The 21,638-nt window shown below is 37.1% G+C and overlaps 1 protein-coding gene across 50 annotated transcripts in view; it reads right to left on the reverse strand.

The window, feature by feature from the left end:
- KCNMA1 (potassium calcium-activated channel subfamily M alpha 1) overlaps positions 1–21,638 on the reverse strand; it is a 439,613-nt gene that overhangs the window by 117,418 nt on the left and 300,557 nt on the right. For all 50 annotated transcript variants that reach the window (XM_048311474.1, XM_048311473.1, XM_048311468.1 and 47 more), the window contains 7 exons: positions 20,899–21,009; positions 19,114–19,219; positions 17,649–17,731; positions 15,407–15,476; positions 13,507–13,662; positions 3,766–3,875; positions 1,333–1,401 (listed from right to left, as the gene is read on the reverse strand). In XM_048311474.1, the coding sequence (XP_048167431.1) occupies positions 1,333–1,401; positions 3,766–3,875; positions 13,507–13,662; positions 15,407–15,476; positions 17,649–17,731; positions 19,114–19,219; positions 20,899–21,009 (705 nt within the window). The remainder of the gene's footprint in view (positions 1–1,332; positions 1,402–3,765; positions 3,876–13,506; positions 13,663–15,406; positions 15,477–17,648; positions 17,732–19,113; positions 19,220–20,898; positions 21,010–21,638) is intronic.

Genomic DNA, 21,638 nt, shown 5'->3' on the forward strand with positions numbered 1-21,638 from the left:
CATTAGCTAATGCAGAATGAGGTCATTCAATGGAAAAGTATTTTAAGAGTCCAAAGGAGCTGAATACAGCATAAAAATCTGATATTAAAAAAATAAGGATTTCTTAATCAGCACAGTGTGAACAAAAATGATACCAATAGTACCTACACCGCTTCACATTTCATTTTATAACACAGGGAAGAATCCAGCAAAATCAACCATAGGGCATGGAAATACTCCTAAATAGTTGTAACACTGCTTTTTCCACATCAAATGTCTAGCACAGGTTTTATAGATTCTTTTAATAAAGAGAAATTATGAAAGTTAATAATAAGTATAAAACTTTCAAAACCCCAGAAACTGCAGAATGAGTTCAATTGACAGAATTGGTTCTCCTGTGAGAAGAAGCAATTGCCCTCAAAAGTGCCCTTTAGCCACTAAAAGGTAATTAGTAGCCACAAAGAAGTTGAACTAGTATGTATCACTCCAGGTTTACTACAGCAGTACAAAAGATAATTTTGAAAGAGGAAAATCAAATTCCTCTCAAAGTCATTATTGTCATATTTTTATTATGTGACCCTCCACATGTTGCAGAGAACATTTATAAGTTTTTGTTACCTAAAAATGAATATCATTTAAAGCACTGATGGACAAGTTGATGGAAGATTGACTCCAATATTCAATCAGGTTTCTATGAACTTTTGTACAAAAAAAAATGCAAGAAACACTTCTTTTCCCATCTGCGAATCTTTACTAAATAACAATTTTGTTTTTCTTTTTGATTAAGAAAGTAGCCAGCCAATCGGTAATTTCAAGGCTAAATTAACTTTTTCCAGTTTCATTATGTTATTCATGTAAGTTTTGTCAGAACAGATACCATTTAAATATTATGTTTACCCTATATTTTTTCATCCTGTATCCTATCTAAATTGGTTCTCCCAAATTAATTTAAATTAAATTTGTATTTTGAGAATACACATAGCCATAATGAATTTTGATATTGCATCTGATTTCCACTTTTCTGGTTTCAGTAGAGTAAGCTGGACCTTTGATTAAAAGAGATACACTACAGACAAAAATATTGTAAGCTTTTCCATAAGTAGAATCACTTCTGGAGATGGGACATAAGTACTACTGCACCTTCTACTAAACTTTCTGACTTGGATTAATTTCAGGGAGGAAGAGGGCAGAAATAAGTGCCTTTCAGTACTACATGAAATGCTGCAATGCAATGGCATGCTAAATATATTCTGAAATGTTTCAAAGAATAGCTATGTTCATTCTGAAAAAAAAGCAGGCAAAATTCTTGACAGTGCATTCCAGAACTTCCAAAGTTGGAGGCATTGGACGTACCTGCTTTCGCGTTTTTCCGACTTGTACTCTATGGCTATCATTAACAGCTTTAGTTTCGCAAACACCAGTCTGCAGGAAGAGAAGAGGCCAAGAGTCAGTCCCTTTTCACAACCAACATCACACATGTACAGGTGGCTGTTCCCACTGGTAGGTCAAGTGTCAATCTAGAGATGCGCTGGTGTCATTAGGAAAATTTTGGGGTATTTAGCCTTACGTTACTAAATATTACAAGACTCAGCACTAGTGCGGGACAGTTTGGTTAGTTTATCTTCAATCAACATCATCCACAGCTGGTCCAGCAATATCCAAGGGCACAGAATGTTAGGAATTACATTCACATATTGAAAATATATTGGTTGGAATATGTTTACACAGTACACACACGGAGTTATAAATAGAACTGGCAGACTGATATTAACTTCTGTTTCCATCTAATTCTTCCCCCTAGTGTTGACATCAAAAGCTTGAAATTCTTCAGCAATATTGAGTTTCCCATCCTCACTGTCTCAGCATGCTCTTTGTTATCCAGACTGTCTGGCAGCCTATTTACAAAAGAATCACATTCCTAGACTTGCATTTATGACAAATAACCTGAGGAAGCAGAACATTTCATTTAATTTCAGACTTTTAAAATGTCATTGACTGGATGAATTTAAAAGCTACACTACAAAATCCGTTCTCAAAGTCTGTATATTTTACGGGTAGCTGAATACACTAAGCTTATCCGCTGCTTCAATTTCCCCTTCACAAACCAATGCAATAGACTTTTTGCTGTCATTGTCCTCTGCTTCTTCTGGAAATTGAGCAGTCAATTCTTACAGTAATGAAAATACCTATGCACCAAACTCATTAATAAGTAACACTACATTTTAATTTTCAATGTGCTCTTAATAGAGCTATCAGTATGCCGGAAATTTTGAGATAAAACTTCTTGTTTTACTTAAACTAGCAAACACAGTTTGCTAATGTTTCAGATACCCAACTGCTTGAGGAGAGCTCCAAAGTTTAGAAATCTTTCTAAATCTCAATAAGCACCCTTTCTTTATTGATTATCTCCATTCTACCAGCACAGATAAATGAATGCCAGCTTCATGTCAAATACAGTCTCAGTCAAATCTTCCTAGAAACTCATATAGAAACTTGACACATTTGGAAATTGTTTGGCATGGAGATTTAATTTTCATGACTGTAGCTAGTGCTAACAGTACGAACTACAATTCATTCTGAATATACATTTCTGAAATATGAGATTTCCTGTTTCAAGAAATCCACATAAATTTTTGTAGCTATAGTAAAAAACTTTTCCCCTCAGTAAACTTGACACAGTTTGGCTGACACAGTAGAAGGATGGAGTGAGAACCCCTTAATTTTACCAGGAAATTGAACACTGGGCTCTGTCATAGCTACATCCCAGACAATTTCTAAATGGATAATATTTGTCTAACAGTTGTTTTCCCCTCATTCTGATGCCATGTTTATGCTCCTGTAAAAATTGGGAAAGGTGCGAGAAGTTAGAAGCAAAAGCATACTCATCTTCCTTTACATAAGAAGATGGTATTTTACTTCTTCATCTATTTCCTCCTGTAAGAATGGAGTCTACAGAAGTTTTTCTACATTAACTAGTTTGACACCAAGCTCATCAAAGTAGGGTCTGTTTCTTTTTAAGCATTTCCACAGCCCCTAGCAAAAGTTGTCCACAGCCCTTGTGGTGACCTTCCAGTATGACTGGAATGAAGAGCAATGCCAACCAATGAGGAAATACGAGAGTGCCACACTAACCTGATTAAGTGGACAAAGTATTCATCAAACAAACCTTATGCATACAAATCTCTCATACACAGACCCATTCTGGGATAAATATAGGCATTTTTCAGTCTCCAGAAATGAAGTTATTGCATGGCTTCTGCTATGGTTATGTACTCTATGCTTCTTTCAACTGAATTGACATATCTTCTCTGACATATTTCACTTGTTGCAAGTGGTTTGCAACCACTTCCACAGAGCTCTGGGTGCCACACTGCTTATATGACTCCATGACATCTGTTGAATTAATGGTTTCCTTGGAATGGAACACAAGCCAAGATGCTGATACTGACCACCACTATTCAAAGAATAGGAATCATTAGAAAAAATAACAGGATACTGCTTTTGAGTAAATAACTCAATTTAAAGAGATTGATGATGAGTTTATTCAATACCAAAAACATTTATGCTTTTATTTACAATCACTTAATTACAAATCTCTACTGAAACCAGGCATTACAGTGTTTCAGATACTTCCATGCAGTGATTGCTTTAATGTTTATTTTATTAGACACCATCTGATATAGCAATATTAGGACTTCAGCAGAGTGAAAAGGTCTCCTGCTAAAAAATTAGATTTCTCTTGCACGAAGGGAACTACTTCTGTATATTAAATGTATTTCTACTTACTCACAAACTGCAGGGAAGGACAAACCAACAAAGGCACTAGACAGATATTCCGTATACATTTCATTTGCAACTCCTTCCAGGTAGTATTTCTGCCACGTATCCTCCTCAATCTAAAACCAAAGAAACAGATGCAGAGTTCTGAGTAAAAGTGACAGCCTTCTTTAAAATGTACAAACAACTGCTTAAACAGGACTCAGATTTTATCACATAAGTCAGTACACTGTTATGGCAATTAGCATCGCTTATTTTTAAGGGGCTTTCTAGAATGCTGAAAAAAAACCCCAAAACCGAATCCCTGTAGTCAGTAAATCAAGTATCCTATGCAAAAATCATACACTGAATTCTCGTCAAGCACACTGAGCATGCGGTGAAAGCAGGTTCATAGAGAGCATGAGGAAAAAAGTTTCGCCATTTCCTCTTTTTTAAAACAGCAGAATCACAGAATGTAAAGGGTTGGAAGGGACCTTAAAGATCACCTAATCTCAAACCTCCCCACCAGGGGAAGGACACCTCCCACTAGCCCAGGTTGCTTAAGGCCTTATCCAATTTGGCCTTGAACACTGCCTGAACTGGGGCATCCACAACCTCCCTGGGCAACCTGTCTCAGTGTTTAACCACTCTCACAGTAAAGAATTTCTTCCTAATATCTAGCCTAAATTTCTTTCAGTTCTTACCTACTACTTGTTGTCCTATCACTACAGTTCATAAAAAGAATCTCTCTCTGGTTTCCCTGTAGCCCCCTTCAGATACTGGAAGATTGCTACGAGGTCTCCACACAACCTTCTCTTCTTCAGGCTGAACAGCCCCAGCTTTCTCAGCCTTTGCTGGGGAGGCATCGCCAGCTGGGCAAGGGATGGGACTGTCCTGCTCTGCTCTGGGGCGACCTCACTCAAGTCCTGGGGGAAGTTTGCAGCACCACAATATAAAAAAAGACTTTAAACTGTTAGAGAGCATCCAGAGGAGGACAATGAAGGTGGTGAAGGGTCTTGAGGGGAAGCCAAATGAGGAGCGGCTGAGACCACTTGGCCTGCTCATCCTGGAGGAGACTGAGGGGAGATCCCATTGCAGCTACAGCTTCCTCGTGAGGGGAAGAGGAGGGACAGGCACTGATCTCTGCTGACAGGACCCAAGGAAATGGCCTGAAGCTGAGCCAGGGAGGTTTAGGTTGGATACCAGGAAAAGGTTCTTCACCCAGAGGGTGGTTGGGCACTGGAACAGCTCCCCAGGGAAGTGGTCACAGCACCACCCTGACAGAGCTCAAGCAGTGTTTGGACAATGCTCTCAGGCACAGGGTGTGACTCTTGGGGATGTCCTGTGCAGGCCCAGGAGCTGGACTCAATGATCCTTGTCGGTCCCTTCAAACTCAAGATATTCTGTGAATCTATGATTTTCTTAGATCAAAAAATTTCAAGTTTTCAAATTTCAGTATTCCAGAGCTATTTTGACAGGACTTTCTATAGTATTTTAGATAAGTTTGCATTTTTATCCTACAGGCTGAGTATTAATTTGGGACTCATCAATCTTTTACTCATGTTAAACTTGTCAAAAGGCACTCTTTCAAAAAAATGCTCTAAAGAACAGGAGGATTGGAAACTTGTTAAGAAACCTGGTGAAATGTAAGTTAAAATGATTTTTTTCCTCTTTTTTTGTTTTCTTTGGGGTGTTTTGTGTGGTTTAGTGGTTTGGGGTTTTTTTGGTTGGTTAGTTTTGGTTTTTTGGTTGTTTTTTTTGTTGTTTTATTCCCTTCCCCTGTTGACAGGCTGCCAAATAATCAGTTACTTTAGCTCTGGAGATGTAAACAACTGCAAGAATAAATTGCAATATGGAGATGTTCCAAATCATATAGAGCCTGACAAGTGGGCTGCAAACAATCAGGAGAAATTTCTTCCATAGAAATTGTTTCACCATTCAGAGGCCATGTGGGATGGTAAAAGGGATTTGCATTGTGTTATTCCCCACCACACACAGAGAAGCCATATCACATTTTTTATAACCCTTTTATCTATAGGAAGCTTGCAAATGTTGCTGATCAGCAACTCTATATACAGAAGAGAGATAAAGTGCAGGCTTAGTAAAAAAATAAGAGTAATGATAGCAAGGGCATGTTTGTAACTTATGGTCTATTTTGTGGCTTTTTCTTAGATTGACACCACCTGGGGCTGGAAGAAATATACAAATACATTACGTGTCTCCCTTTCTACTTTCTTCCCTTGCTTTCTTTTCTTTAGGCAGATGGTTTTGATTTGGAAGGAGGAACTCCAGATCAGATCTATAGTTAAATACTCACCCTTAGTCAAGGACCAAGAAAGGACTGGAAAAAACCAAACATTTGCAAAGCAGTGATCAAGCTCAAGTATCTCAAGATATCAATTAGGACTAAATTAAACTTCATTAAGTGATTGGAGTATTTAAGATATGCTCTGTTAGGATACCATGAATTGTTGATTATTGAGTTTAAAGAATTGCTGATATTTGGGATGCTATGTTATTATAAGATGATCATAACTGTCAACTAAAGATGACCTTTCTGTTTTATCTCCACCTGAACCATGACATTTTCTCTGTGATTTCAAAGAGACAGATGGTCACCTGCCTGGTATCTTTTGAAAGGCAGTACCTGCTGATCTGCTAGAAATGAAATTACTATTAAGAACCATCAGTATTCAGTGTTCTGTTTCTATTTTCTTGAGTCCTTACTCTAAGTTTTAAGAGAGTAAGGTTCCACAGATCAGCTCCATCCATAATCCATGTCAATAACATACTAATTTCAAAATGCTTAAAGTGAGGAAAAATGCCTTAGGAGTCATTATGCTCTTGACTACTTTAAGCCTTTGTGATGATATTTTAAAGTTTAGGTTACTATTGGACCTGATCCAGAATCTGCCATACTACCACAAGAACTTGAATCTATATCTTCCAGATTCCTCTCTAGTACTGTAAACTAGATTATTATCTCTCCATGACTAAGTCACACTGCAATTCTGTCTCCTGGATAGTCATAAAATAAATTACCCACTGCTTCAATAGCCTATATGAAGAATAGCTGGAAAATTACATAGTGCATCCCAAGAGAAGAAATGTAATTTTCATCTGTATCTTTTTTTAAGCCATGATACTCCTCTGCTCTCCTCTATCTTGTATATAGATACAATATTGTTATCAGAAAATATATTTACATAATATAATCAATTCCTAGTGAGACATGGTGACAGAGATATGATAAAATTATGTAGCTCTTGCAAGCACAACCATTAGTATTGTCAGGAGAAAATGAAAACCTTTAATACACCCAGCCCTACACCCGGCAGTGTAATTACCAGGAGCTCCGTAGCTCCAAATGATCTATCTTGCCCATAGCATTTGTTTTTCAGTGTAATGACATAAATAGTTACATGAAAGAGATTGAGCGTATCTGAACCAGATCATGCTATATAATCTCTTCTGCCAAGATCTAAGTATCACCATCAAAGCAGAGAATAAATGCTAGAGTTGCAGTGTGACCTAGGATTTTTCATTGCATTTTGCAAGGGAAAGGACAGCGGAGTGTCTTTAAAAATATTAAGGAAGTAACAAAATTTAAATTCCTTTATAGCACAGTGAAAGCAGATGTAAAGTCTGCTCCTTAGCATTGAATAAGATCAGGTCATCACCACCACGGAAAGAGCACAAAACAAGACAAAGCCTTTGAGAATGTTTAATGTTACAATTCTCTTCTCCGCAGCATTGTATTTCTCTAACACAGGTAAGAGTGAAAAGAAAGTACCCATAGAATAATAGAATGGTTTGGGTTGGAAGGGACCTGAAAGACTGTCTCATTCCAACCCCCCTGCTGTGGGCAGGGACACCTTCCACTAGACCAGGTAGCTCAGAGCCCCATCCAACTGGCCTTGGACACTTCCAGGTATAAGGCAACCACAACTTCTCTGGGCAACCTGTTCCAGTGCCTCACCACCCTCACAATAAACAGTTTCATCCTAACATCTAATCCAATCCTGCCTTCTGCCTTTATGGTTAAAGCCATAATCCCTTGTCCTAACTCAATATGATCTTTAATATTCTTGATTGGCAGTTGAAAAGGAAGTGTATATTGAAAGCAATATAGTTTAAACATTTCCTCCCATTCACCTATAACGCCCTTTCAGTCCACCCAAATTGCTTGTGTAAGTGTCTACTTTTGTTATGCCTTTACATATGGATATCTAAAGCTGACAGAGAAGTAACTGGCTGAAAGCAGTTCTTATGGTCGTATCACAGAGTGAAGCTTCTTACATTTACAGTCTTACAATTGTATTTCCTTAAGTATTACAAATTATCAACTACCTCTCTACTCAATTCCATTGTCTGCTGAAATCAAAGCTAACAAATATCCTTAGTACTATGAAGGCTTTACAATCTCAGTCAACTATTTCCACAGCTTTCTGTATGCAAGGATGATTTTTAAAATTTGTACAAAAAGAGTATACTTTATAAAACATCAAATATGCTAATTAGTATTAGTTCTAATTTCAAATGAGATTTATGCACCTTTCCTCATTAATTCTAATGCAGAATTTTGTAGTGTGTCAAGGCAGAGAGAGTATTCTTGAAATATAATGATATCTAATTCTTTTTTAGATGCTGGCCTTGATGGATTTGAACCAAAAAGCATACAGGCTCTATTTCTAAGAGTTTCCAATTTACAAAACAGGGCAAGATTTCTATCCAGTTATGAGGCAAAAGATAGACTGGTGTTGATCTGTTCAAATGATTGACTGAAAATGCAGTCCCATGGTAGACTTTAGCCCAAGGCAAATATACTCTTATCACAAGAACTGATACTAGGTGTACACAGCAAACAGTTTTAAACCACGACAGGTTTTACAGGTTCCAATTCCTAGAATCAATGATTAAAAACATTACAGTCAGGAAGACCTTCACATGATCTTTGAAGAGAAATGTATTTGGTAAAAAGCTACATTTAATATTTGGTCTAGGTCCTGTGAGGAGGATCATGTAATCAGTTTATGCAGCTTCCTGAAGAACCTCACAATAAATTGAGACATTGCATTTCCTTCTCACCCCCCTTTTAAATCCCTTCTATATGTCAAGGAATTCACTGTTCATACTGAGTGCCACACTTTAAAACAGTCCAAGGCTGCCTAGGTGGTCAAAAATAAATAGCAAGAAGTTGATGTGTTCCATCAGTGTAGGAAAGCACCCAAACAATGTAAATCTGTGTGGCTTTATTATGTCTCTCAGCCTGGACTAGAAAGGAACGTCAAGTGGGTATTGCATATGTGTAGATGTGTGCAAAAGCTGCCAAAAGAGCCCACAAAACATTCCTGCTCTCAAAATAGCTTAGAGGATAATAGAGACAGCTCTAGATAATTTTCAGATCTGGAATGAGGTGTACTGGCTGTCTTACCTACAGAGCAAAGACAAAACTAATTTGGCTGTGGACTTGTGTTACACTCGAGTACCACATTCCACATTTTATTAATTTACACAACAATACTAACTTATATTGGCTTGTAGGATTGTATACAGGGACAAAATTTGATCACCTCTATTATTCCATTTATCTGCTTTTTGCAATGTTTTTCATACGGATAGACTTCTGGTATGCACTTGTTAATCCAAACAATACAGAAATTGCAGTACAGTGCAGTATTTTCATCTTTTTCTGAGACTGCGCAAGTTAATAAAGAGTCCAAATTCCTTTTCTAATACAATGGTAACAGTCCATGCTATAAGAAGACTGGACTATTAAAATACACTTTACAGGTGTAAATTGTGGTGAGGCTTTTTCCCTTAGCATATAGTTTGGTGCAATCTATTTGTCTTTAAGTGTTTACAGAACATTAATCTCTTCAAGCTGATTTCATTTTTGTTCAGTTTGGTGCCAAAAAGAGTATTAAAGATTCAATATGATGCTACATTGCTAAAACCAAAAGGAAAATATTAGGAATAAATACAATATTTTGAGGTTTCTTAGTTTGTTTTACTTCTAACACTGAGCAGACTGTTTACACAAATAATTTTGCCGTAAAGTAACGCATAATGAGTTAAATGTGTGCAATGTCACCGTCAATCATGTTTGTTTGTGTTTGACTGACCAAACATTTATGTCACATTAAATCACTTTCTAATCACACTATGGAGGCGGAACAAACACACATTTCAAACTTTCATTAAAAAATACAGAAGTTTCCGTACATTTTCCTGGCGAACTCCTGACTGTTGAGAGACTCCACTAATAATGGTTACCCAAGGAATTTATGAAGGTCTGACAGTATTAAAATTCAATGTTCTTAATGAAAAGGGATGAAGGCTCTTTTAGGGAATGGACATATTTCTCTTCAATAGAGTCCTCTTTAGCTTTTCTAACCAATGTAGCTGCTCTCCTACAATGCACTGCTGATTCATAGCCACTATTCAGTAAGTTTTCTTTTTCAAGCTTTTAGAGTGAGACAGACATGAGAAAGAACATCCTTTCGGCTAAATAAACAAACCTTTTGTTATCACCAAAAGAGGTGGATTCACATAAAGGAATGTGTCTCAATTCTTTTAATTTATTTGGCTTCAGATTTTAAATTAGTCAGAGATCTTTGGAAGTGAAGATGAACATTTAACTTGCCTAGAAAATTCACTCCTAGTTAAGTGGAAAACATACTTTTAACCAGTACTAACCGAGTATTGCAATTTTAATGCACTATATTATGGCATTTTTTCCTCCCAGTGCCATGTGAAGATGACATTTGAAGTCACACAAGTTAAGGTAGGTCTTCACACTACTCTGTTTGTAACTATATACAATCAGACACAAGAGCAAAACTGACAATGACAGCTTCCTCCAAATCAAATTCATTGCTATTTTTATGCTTATTCTGTGTACAGAGAAATACTCAGATGTAATTTGAATAATGCCTTGCAAAGCTGAGCCTCCACCTTAAAACTGTTTATCAATGAGATCCAATCTGTAACTGTACTGGAACTATGTTGGGGTTTTGGGACCTCTCCTGGTTTGTTTTTTTGGGGTTTTTTGGTTTTTTTTTTTGGTTTTTTGGTTGTTTTGTTTTGCTTTTGTCTTTGGTCTTTTGGGTTTTTTTTTTTGTTGTTTTTTTTCTATTAAAGGAATTTTCCGCATGCATGTTGCTAGGGGGACAAATGGCTGGGTATTTAAGAAAAAAAAAAAAAGAGCTAGCCATTGAGGTGGGGTGCATCTGGCTACTCTTTTGTTTCACCTGGGTGTGCGGTCAGTCGGTCCCGGTGTTTGGACAAAGAGAGAGGCTGCTTTCTTCGGCTGCTTTTCCTTCTGCTGGAGAAGCCCCGGGATTCCAAAGCTCTCCTTCCCTGCCCCGCTGGGAGCCGGGCTGTGGCCGCCCTGCCCCGCCGTCGCTTCGAGCCTTCGCTGCGTTGTAGCCGTGCTCGCCCTGCCTGCCCAGACCTCCGGGGGGTTCCCCGTTTCGATACACCTGGTCTGCCACCCGGGATTTGTGCTCATCCCTGCCATTCCAGCCTGCCGTTCCAGCCTGCTGTTCCCGAGGGTCCAGCTGGACACCGGGATCGGCTGCCCAGGGGTTTGTGAAGCCTTTGTTCCATCCCTTCCCGGGATCCCGGGGCACCGGTGCCGCGTGCTCCCCGAGCTCGCTCCGGAGCGCCCCCTGCAGCCGCGGGGGAACCATCGCACCTGCCCTGCTCACCGGGAGCCGCCAGCGCCCCTGCCGGCTGCGAGCGGAACTGCACCCGAGGGGAAAGGGCCTGACAGCCGAGAAGGCTGGCACTGGGTTTGTGTTTGCTGTTACTGCCATGGTTATTGCTGTTTGTTTGCCTTGTTATACACATAGAGATATATAATAGTAAAGAACTGTTATTCCTATTTCCCACATCTTTGCCTAAAAGCCCCTTGATTCTGGAATTATAATAACTTGGAGGGAAGGGGGGTCGCATCCGCCATTCCAAGGGGTCTCCTGCCTTTCCTTAGCAGACAACTGTCTTTCAAACCAGGACAAACTATTATAAGAATATCTTACAAAATAAAAAAATGTAGGTGGCTAAGATAATGACAGAAGTAGTTAGATATGTCTTCTGGAAACACAGTACCTGTACCTTTCCAGGTTTTGACTCCTTTAAATGTTTTTAGCTAAAAATCCAGGCCATAAATGTGTGTGTTTCTAGTACGGCTCCCCCATAGTCAGTCATTTTTACACTTTATCATTTTGTGAATCTCTCCATTTTCTCACTGTTTAAAATCAGTATTAAAATAACTTGAATTAAGACCGAGGCTTCTGAGGATACCCATATATTTGGATTGCCTTAGGAGAAAGATCACCCCTTCTGATTTTGGAAAGACAGAAGGCGAGAAAAGTTTTCACATGTACTCTGATGCCAAAACCAAGTTCATACACCAGGCTGCCTCAGTAATTTGCATACCTTAGTGTGACTGTTACAAATGTTTGAGACTCCTGCGAGTCTTGAATTACCACAGCAGGCAAAAGTGAGAGAGACCAAACTGGCTGGAAAGGAGAATGATGTTCACAAGAGATACAGTTTTCTTCTGGGATATAGGTAGAAAGGATTAATATCCAACTGGCCATATGCTGATGAGTCACAGATAGTTTCCAGGTTTGCTGAAGTAAAATTACTTTCTTTTTTCTGTTTCTTTCAGTTGGGGTTTTTTTTCAGAACATGAATAAAGATGAATAAAGATGAAGATATTGTAACCGCAGGCAGTAAAGTGCAGAGCCCAGAGTTGTTTCCATATTGAAAACTGGCTTTTTTTTATTAAATGCAATAGTATGAAATATTTTGACAAATATTTGCCTGCTGTCTTCTAAGGATACCTTTATAATAGTGTCAGGATTTTATAAGAAGCAAATAAGCACTCACTGTCCTGCACCCACATACACATCTCTAAGAGAACAGTCCTAGCTTTGCCATCTGAGGACATTAGGGTATTTTTATTTTTTGCTTATTTGCACAATGGACTTGAAGTGGACCATGGCCTACCTTTTACTTCAGTGTTTCCCACCCCGTTAATAACAACCCTGACACTGGAAACTGCCCACCCTTTATGTTTGGAATCAGTGCCCCAGAAAGGCACCAGGAAGGATGCACTGATTGCTGCAATTGAGGCCTTGGTCCAGTGAACCAGTACAGCTGCCACAGAAGTCTAGGAATAACTGGGTTAAAATTTTGCAATCTAATTCCAAAAGAGCTCTTAGACTGAGGAGAAACAAATACATCAATGATGTTGTGGGAAGTTTGGGCTTCAGTGCTAACGCATGTTCCTTATTTACTTACAGTCAGAGGTCCACTAGTTACCTGATGTAAAAGACCAAAATGACCAGTCCCTTCTTCTGGGCACTTTGTTGCTATATGGGACTTACATAAATCATATTTTTGTTTTAACAGCAGCAACTTTTCTCATAGATAAACATATGGTTTATCTAAAATCAAGCAAAAACACAAAATGCCAGAAATATCTCCCTGGAAATGGATGATGGTTTGGAAAAGGTGTAAAGGCCAGATATGTGCTGAATAAAAATAAAAATAAAACCATAACTTGACAGAACCTGGCTTATTGCCCAATTATCAGAAAAAACCTGTTGCATGGAAGTGTGTGTTGGTGGTTTTTTTTTTGTGTGTTACAAAAATCTAACAATGTCTTTCTATCTGTTCAACATTTGAGTCATGTTCTCTACTCCAGTTTCTGACAACCTGAATTGCAGACGAATAGGTTTTAATGAGACAAGGCATTACCTTTATGAATGACCTCATAGAGAAGAGGTTGGCTAACATTGTTGAAAGGCCCGGTGCCAGGCAGCTCTGGGCTATGAAACCCAGCTTCAGCTCAGCAAGACAGATTGCATCATCCCCTTCTTTCCAGTTCCAGCTTGGGATATTTAGTAGATGGGCCTGGAAAACAAACAAACAAAATATCCCACAGGTGAAGAACCAGAAATACCTCCTCAAATGCAGTTGGAGAAGATAGCAGTGATTTTCTCTATCAATGCCTTGACTTTTTCTGAGTAGGCAGAAGCACTTCAAGTGTTTCAGAGCTTAATTCTATGCTAAGAAACGTTCCACTCTTACCTAACTAGAGATAAAATCTCACATTTCTCAGGACATGCTGGCTGTGACACTGTCAGGTCCATCCTCACACCTGAACAAGCAGAATATTGTAAATCTCTCCTTACCTTCTGCATGTTCCTTTTAGAGCATTTTGACCTACTGTCTGATAAGGAACATACATAATATACAGGAAGCGAATACAACTTAGATTACAACTTATGTGAAACTGCAACCTTTAAAGGATACTATAATCTAAAAAGGTATACAACATCTTCTGTCTTTTCTATTTCATTTCTTCCACCATGAAGCAGAGTACTTGACAGTGAAAATCCAAACTTTTTTCTAAGAATGCCATTTATAGGGATAGAATGAAGAAAACAACTGAGCAAGACACACCTGCATTATTGAAACTGATCATTTCGGTAAAAAATAAATAAATAAATAAAATATATATTTTTTAATATAAATATATATTTTTTTATATATATTACTTAAATATATATAAAAAAATTAATATTGTTCAGCTATTGGCATAACTGCTGGATTTTCTCTGACATGTAACTTCTACATTTGCATAGATACAAGGAAACACAGTCTTTCATCCTTGGTTCCCTTCCTAAATTAATACTGCAGTTCAGCACATTGATAAAAGCTGTTCTTGAAGAGACAATCATTGGAATACCAAACAAACTGCAGGATTTAAAAAATCTCCTCTAAACCTTTATAAAGCAGAGAAACACCTTGGTTTTAGTCTATAAAAAGACAGGTTTCTTCCGTAACATACAGGAAGAGGACATAAGAAGCAACAGTAGTTGCTCTTGTTCTAGCAACAGGTTACGGAGTTCTTATCAAACCTTCTTAGTACCAGATTTATTGTGTATTTTATTGAATGAAGGTTTACACAGTCAAGCTTTTTCTCAAACAGCGGGCAGTGGTTGATTCTTTCAGAAATAATAAAAGAAGCACATGTGAGTACTGTGTTATCTGATATATTCCTCCTAATCCTGTTAGTCAGGAGTTCATGGACTTCCATATCTCAGAATTGAATAAATTTACTTCATTGTGTTTAAAGGTCACAAATTTACTGGCAAAATTTTTTTTCATATTCCTTTCCAAAGTGGATTGTAATTTTTAACTTAACAATATTTTTAGTACCAAGTTCAACAACTGAGCTATGTTTTATATAAAAAACCATGTAATTTTACTTAGTTTGGAGCTGCTGCTTGAAAATTTCAGGTCTTCATTGTCACGCCAGAATCAAAAATCACAATAACCTCCAATGTGACAATTAGAGCAAAACTTATAGAAACTAAGTGGTGAAAGGTCATCTGGAATCAATAGCAACTATGGACACTGCAGCTTTGAGAATTAGATCCTAGGCAATTAATAAATGTCAAGATTTTGACAGAGTCCCTTGCATATACAAATAAAACTAAATTACTTAGTAACTAGATTACATGCCAAGGTTTATGAAGATGTTTTAGTTTGGAAAGAAAAATGCTTGCTGTTAATGGAACTAGAAAAATTATGTATGAGTGAATGTAATGTAGCGAAAAACTCTGAGAAGAAACACTGGCCATCACATTACCTTATTGTGGTACTGCAACATCTGAGTGATAATCCTTATCTTCGGATGATAATTCTTTATTGAAATAACTCTAAAACGAAAAGGAAAACCTATTAAAATAACTTATGACTGATAGGGTATTTGGATAATGCATACAAATACCTCTGCTTTACTGTGTTGTCAAGTCCCACAATTAAAACTGTACCCCCCTATTCATCTGCCTGTAAAGCAAACTGATTGATGGCAGACCTACGCAATATTTACATATAGTCAAGCTGAGGTAAGAATTAATGGCCAGGACTAGAGAGCAATAAACCTCAGGAATTATTCAGTTGAATGGTTTGCTCTTACGGAGTTTGCAGAAAAAGAGACTTGTTTTGGCAGCTCTGTTCAGATACTCATTCTGTTAGGAAAACAATACAGTTGGAATTATGCCATAATGCTCAATGATTATCTTTGCGTCTTTCAATCAACATAATTGATCAAGTTTCCTAACGATAAATGTCTGAAAAAATTACGTTCTTTCTGCCCCATCACATATTATTTATTTATGGCTGCTAGACATTCATCATATCTAAACACTTTGAATAATGCTTTTAAGTTACACATACAAATTAATCATAATTTTTATGGATTAATCCAAAGATCAATATAAAAACTGGTATCTGAATGCTGAATTCATAAAATATGGGGCTACTTTCATAATCTAAACATTTTCTACATTCTAAGTTACTCAATGAATCTAAGATATACTCAACTGTGTACAGATTTTAAGTGACTGGAAAGAAAAATGTTTGCGAAATGCATGAATTGATAATGTGCTATTAAAAAAAAATTAAGCAAAATTAAAGAGATGAACAGCTCAAAAAAAAAGTTTGTATATAAAAACTAAAGGTAGAAAAAGACAATAAAACAATGAAAAAATATCTGACTTATTATGGAATCATCAGTCTCATAAGACCGAATGCCATAATGTTCACATTGGTGTTTTGTAGCACGTATCTTGAAAACTACTCGTTTCGCTTGTGCTTTTAAGTATAACAAAGCTAGAACAGGAAATAAGAAAAATTTGCATTATTTTAACAGGTCTTTCTTCTAATTTTCCATTTTTTGCTGAATTGCTTAATTAAACATTCATTTTTTTGAATTATATTGTGAGAAAACACAAGAGAATTCCACTCTCACATTAAAATTTTTGCATTTTATTACATGAAATTTTATTACATGAGAATGTATTAAGAATGCACCAATCTGCTGCTGAAATATTTTTAATGTATTTACACAATCACTGTCAAAGTTTCTTGCATTGCAACTCAACCCATGTTTGTAAAATGAAGCTAGGTATATTTTAGCCTTGTGTCTTTCTCAGATAACTACATCTCTTGCACACAGTGGTAGTTTTCCAGAAGAGCAATTTTAGTAGCATTTTTTATTTCTCCCCTTCCTTCAATACACAGCATGCAAACATCTGACAAGCCAGGAAAATTTGTTTATAGCACCGGCTAATCCAATACTAGAGAACTTTTAATCAATCACTGACTGAGATTTTAATTTTACACAGGAGGCTGGTCCCATTAAAACTAGGATTGTATGAACAAAACAAAAATGGAATGGCTTAGGTTTGTTCTAACTCTAGCTGCCATCTACTGACTGACTGTTTCATCTCCTTCCTTCAGAGACTGTAAGGAGGAAAGCAGGAGGAGATCTGGTAGTCCCTAATATGGTAAATGCCTTGTCAATCAAACCAAGCAATGACTGGTCTTCAGCGTAAAAAAAGCAGGATGGAGACAGGAGACAACTCCCTTGCATACTTTGGTATCCCCTGAGTGCATTACTTGTAGGAGCAAATCCACCAAGCAGCAGTGGGGAATGAAGTGCTGAAGGTGCTTCTGCCCCACCTCTGACAGCAGCCGGTGCAGTGCACACGCTCTTGTCATGTATTGTTGCAACAACCCAACTGCATTCCTTTTCCTCTCTGTGTTCAGCTAGGAATACTCAAACCCGAGGTCCTGCAAAATGACTAAGAGTACCAAAGTCTGTGCTCTAAGTGTCTCTTTTGACACACTCTAAAGCAGATAGACTAAACAGCTGAGGTAGGAATTTAGGGTATTCTCACCTCTGGACTTTTGTGAGGATCTTTTAATTTGTCCTCTAAAAAAAAACCCAAAACAACCTACAATGTTCTTTAAGTGCAACAGATCAGATACGAAATTAGCTAATCACAGTTAAGAACCAAAAAGCTATTTAAAACGATGGAGTTTACCTCATAATATTGGAGGCATCTTCAGCATCTGGGTCAGCGCAGTATTTATTGGCAAGGATTAGGCACGCATCTGCTGACTCTATCTGAGACACCAAAGAAAAAGGAAACATATATAGCAACATCTCTTTCCAGCTCTTTTTTCCTCATAAAGTATCAAGGAATCCAGCACTGGCTGCATGAGTGTGTCATTTCTCAATATTGCTAATCAAAAATGTTTCTAGGCTAATGGGAGATCATGCCAGTGATTACAACCACTCTCATGTACACAGAGAATTTCTTGAAACTTGCTTATAGTAATCAGAGCAGGTCAATAGTTCAATTAACAACTCTTACTTTGTATCAGTTGAGCCACAAAGATGGTAATGTTAATCTTTTTTAACCAGATACTGGAATTTAGACTTCTAAATCCATGAGAAGCTCCTGTTACATCAGTACAGTGCTTCCGCTAGTCCTGCAGCTTTGCTTGGGAATATAAATACCTTCCTATTCGAGACAGGAAGAGGTGGCTGAACTGATTTAGAATCTGAGCACCAGATTTAGAAAGCAAGAGGACAACTGATCTATTCACAGGACCTCTAGATTCACACAAACCTGAGCTTTACAGAACTCAAAGCAGATGACAAAAGTATCTTCCAGTGTATACAACCGAATATCAACACAAAGGTTGGAAAACAGAACACAGACACTTTTATGGTCATAATTAGAACATGTTCTGATGAACTGAAACAGTATGCATTGAGCTACAAAAGCTTAAGTAATTCCTGCAGTCAAAATAGACGAAAGACATGATTAGTACCCCAGAAAGTGTTAGTAACATTGTACTAAAATATTCCTGGCTTAAGTAGGCAGTTTACATTCCATTGGGAAGAAAAAGAAACAAAAAAGTTAATGATGTATCTGAAAACTTGATTTTTAATTTTCTTTTTTTTTAAGCTTCATGCTTTAAGAGAATAAATAATTTACCATTTAGAAATTCTAAATAATAAATATTTAAATAAATAAAACTATTTAACTTTATCTACCAAAAATTTTAAGTTGCATTTTTCTTTCAGGATTCTAGACAACAGAAAAAGGGTTTGGAAGGTGAAAAAATATTTTTTTAGCTGTTCTGATAAGTTAAGACAACAGCATTTTAAGCAAGTACTGTAAGACAATATCTTGCTATATCAAACATTAATGTAAAATACACTTATGAAGAAACATCAATGAAAAATTCATAAAGAGTTCAATGGAATGGCAGATAATGTATCTTAAGTCACCGCTGCTGTAGCTTTGAAGATCTAAAGAAATGGGAAAAAAACGTTTACAAGGACAGATATAATCTATTACTTAAGATAATAGAGATGGAAAAACATTATTTTGGGGTTACACGAGGAAGGGCTTTAGTGCGGTTTTTTTTCCAAATAATGCAAGGAGCACTTAGACAAAGTCAATTAGCAGGAGATCAGAACAACAGAGCTGTTACCTTCACTCTCGCCAGGTCATGGGGATTAAGGACTGAACCCTGATAAAATTCCACCTGAGTGAAGTGTCGTTTAAAAAGAGCTTCCAGCTCAAGGTTAGGGGAGATACTGCATTGGAAAGAGGAAGAAAACACAAGAGCAAACGACAAGTCAGTTTCCATAACTGCTCCATTTCCTGCATTTACAAACCCACCCATTTATCTATTCTAGATATTCAGACTTCTGCTGATGCTTTTTCTGTGGTGTGGAAACAGTGTGCCTTAGTTAAAAGATAAACACTACATTGCTGTCACTGCCTTACTTCTATCTGCAGTGCTTCAGGCCCACCTTGTTTTGAAAACATCCTTTCCCAGAATTCTACACAGAAATTATATAGTACCATAATCATTCTCTGCGTGTCCCCACCATTCCCACAATGGCTGACTGTGTTGAATGAAAGAGTTTAATGCAGTATCACTAAAAACCAGAAAAAGAAACCAGACAGGGACCCTGTGGCCTGTATGAGCTACAAGTAAAACAAAGATAATGATGCCACGACCTTCTGTCTCATTTCATTTTTCCAGAAACGAAAGAAACATTAAATGGATTACAGTCAATTACATAATGTGGCACCAACCTTGTAAATATCTTTTCTAGTGTCACTCATTAAAATGGAAAGGATTTAATTGCTACAGGCACAAACAAGTAGCAAGGTGCTAAACACCTTTCATGTGAATATGCGGTTTCCTGATTCCTATCACCACACATTTTCACTGTGGAAATCTTGATCTCCAATTTTTTGTCACAGTCAATTGTTATTACATAGAGAGGGAATGCAAAAAAATGATGTAGTCACTTGAGGATATAATCTCTAGCTCAAATTGAAAGGACTAGATGAAAAAATTGTGCAACTGCTGCTGATTCTTAGTTTTCAGCTTCCACTGTTAAATCATCACAAATTATTCCGTAACTTTTCGATCATTTTCTTTGACAAAAAGTGCAGAACACGTTGCTGAATGCAAAAATATTACTGATTTATAACTTGCAACTCTTCTAAACAGCTGCCATTAAAGAGCAGAAAAGATACTGTCTCCTATCACATGGATTTTTCTAGTAGTTCCTCCCCTAGACGTGGCTGTTTGATATTGTGTTACACATCATGTAGACCCTGCAAGAAACACCAACCACCTTAAGACACCTTTCCAAATTCCACATCCGAAAATGGCAAGATACTATGGGTGCGCAGGTATGTATATATAATGTAATAAAGAGCAGTACTGATTATCACCATGACAAGAATTTAATTTCTATCAATATATTGTAAAATATCTCACTTATATTAAAACTAAATCTGCACCGACATTTTTCATTTTATAAATACTCCGCAATTTGAAATAAGAATTCCTCCTAGAGAAATCTAGGGTGAAAATGTATTTTCAGATACCATAAGTTTGTACAACATACAGTGTTTCTCATTAGTTTTACTGATTTTACTCATTTTGGTAGTTTCCCTAGGAATATTTACCACTAAAAAAAAATCTCTGATGCCTGTATTTGCATTTCAGTATTTTTTATTTCATAACCCAAGCCCCACTTCGACTATGCATTTAGCTATCTACCTCCCAGACGATACAACTGGGTCTGAAGTCTGTCTGCTTGAAACACACGTACTTAGTAGGGAGTTATGAAAAACGCAGAAAAAAACCCTTTCTCAAGACATATTGGATTCTCTGTCCTCCCAGAAGATACAGCTTAACTTGATGAGTTTTAGTAACAGATGATAAGACCAATCTTGAAAGATTACTCACTTATGCAGAAAGACGATTTCTACATTGACATCATCCCTATCCTTGTGCAGGAAGTCCTTCAGGAAGTTCGACACGCTTTCAAGTGTTATGTGACCACAGACAACTATGTGCCTGTTACAGAAAAATCACAGTTAATCTTTCAAAGAAGGTAAAACAACGAAGCAAGAAAGCAGAAACGGAAATGATAATTTATTGGGAAAAAAAAAGCATTAGTCTCTTCTTGATGTTTCTCTAGATCCCATTCCATGAAGTCAGAGAAGGAAAATATCAATTCCAAAAGGTTTTTTGCAACTGCAAATATATATATACACAGTCTCACCTGTAAAGCCATTTGCCCATGTTGTATTACAGATCTAACAATAAGTAGCATCAGTTATATATATGTTTATGCACTGTATTAACCAGTCCCTTTCAAAATCATATTTCTTTATTTTGCACATCTTTCTCAGTATCTGTAACTCCTCTATTAAGATTTACTGTTTAAATTTTTGGGTTATGACAGCAAATCTCCCTAAAATGATTCAATATTTTTCTATAGTTGAAGCAGACTTCTATGCCAAGGAAGGCAGTGCAAAGCTTGCCAATTATAGGCCATAGGCAGCAAGAAAATAAATCTTTTTCCTACCATAAATCCTAGAAGGAGAGCACTTTGTAACAAAAATTCATTGTTTACTATTATCACAAACATTTATTTTGAAATGTGGTAACTCCTTTTGCATGAGTACTTAATGACATCACCA

The sequence above is a fragment of the Corvus hawaiiensis genome, chromosome 8 (genome assembly GCF_020740725.1).
Source record: "Corvus hawaiiensis isolate bCorHaw1 chromosome 8, bCorHaw1.pri.cur, whole genome shotgun sequence".
NCBI lineage: Eukaryota > Metazoa > Chordata > Aves > Passeriformes > Corvidae > Corvus > Corvus hawaiiensis.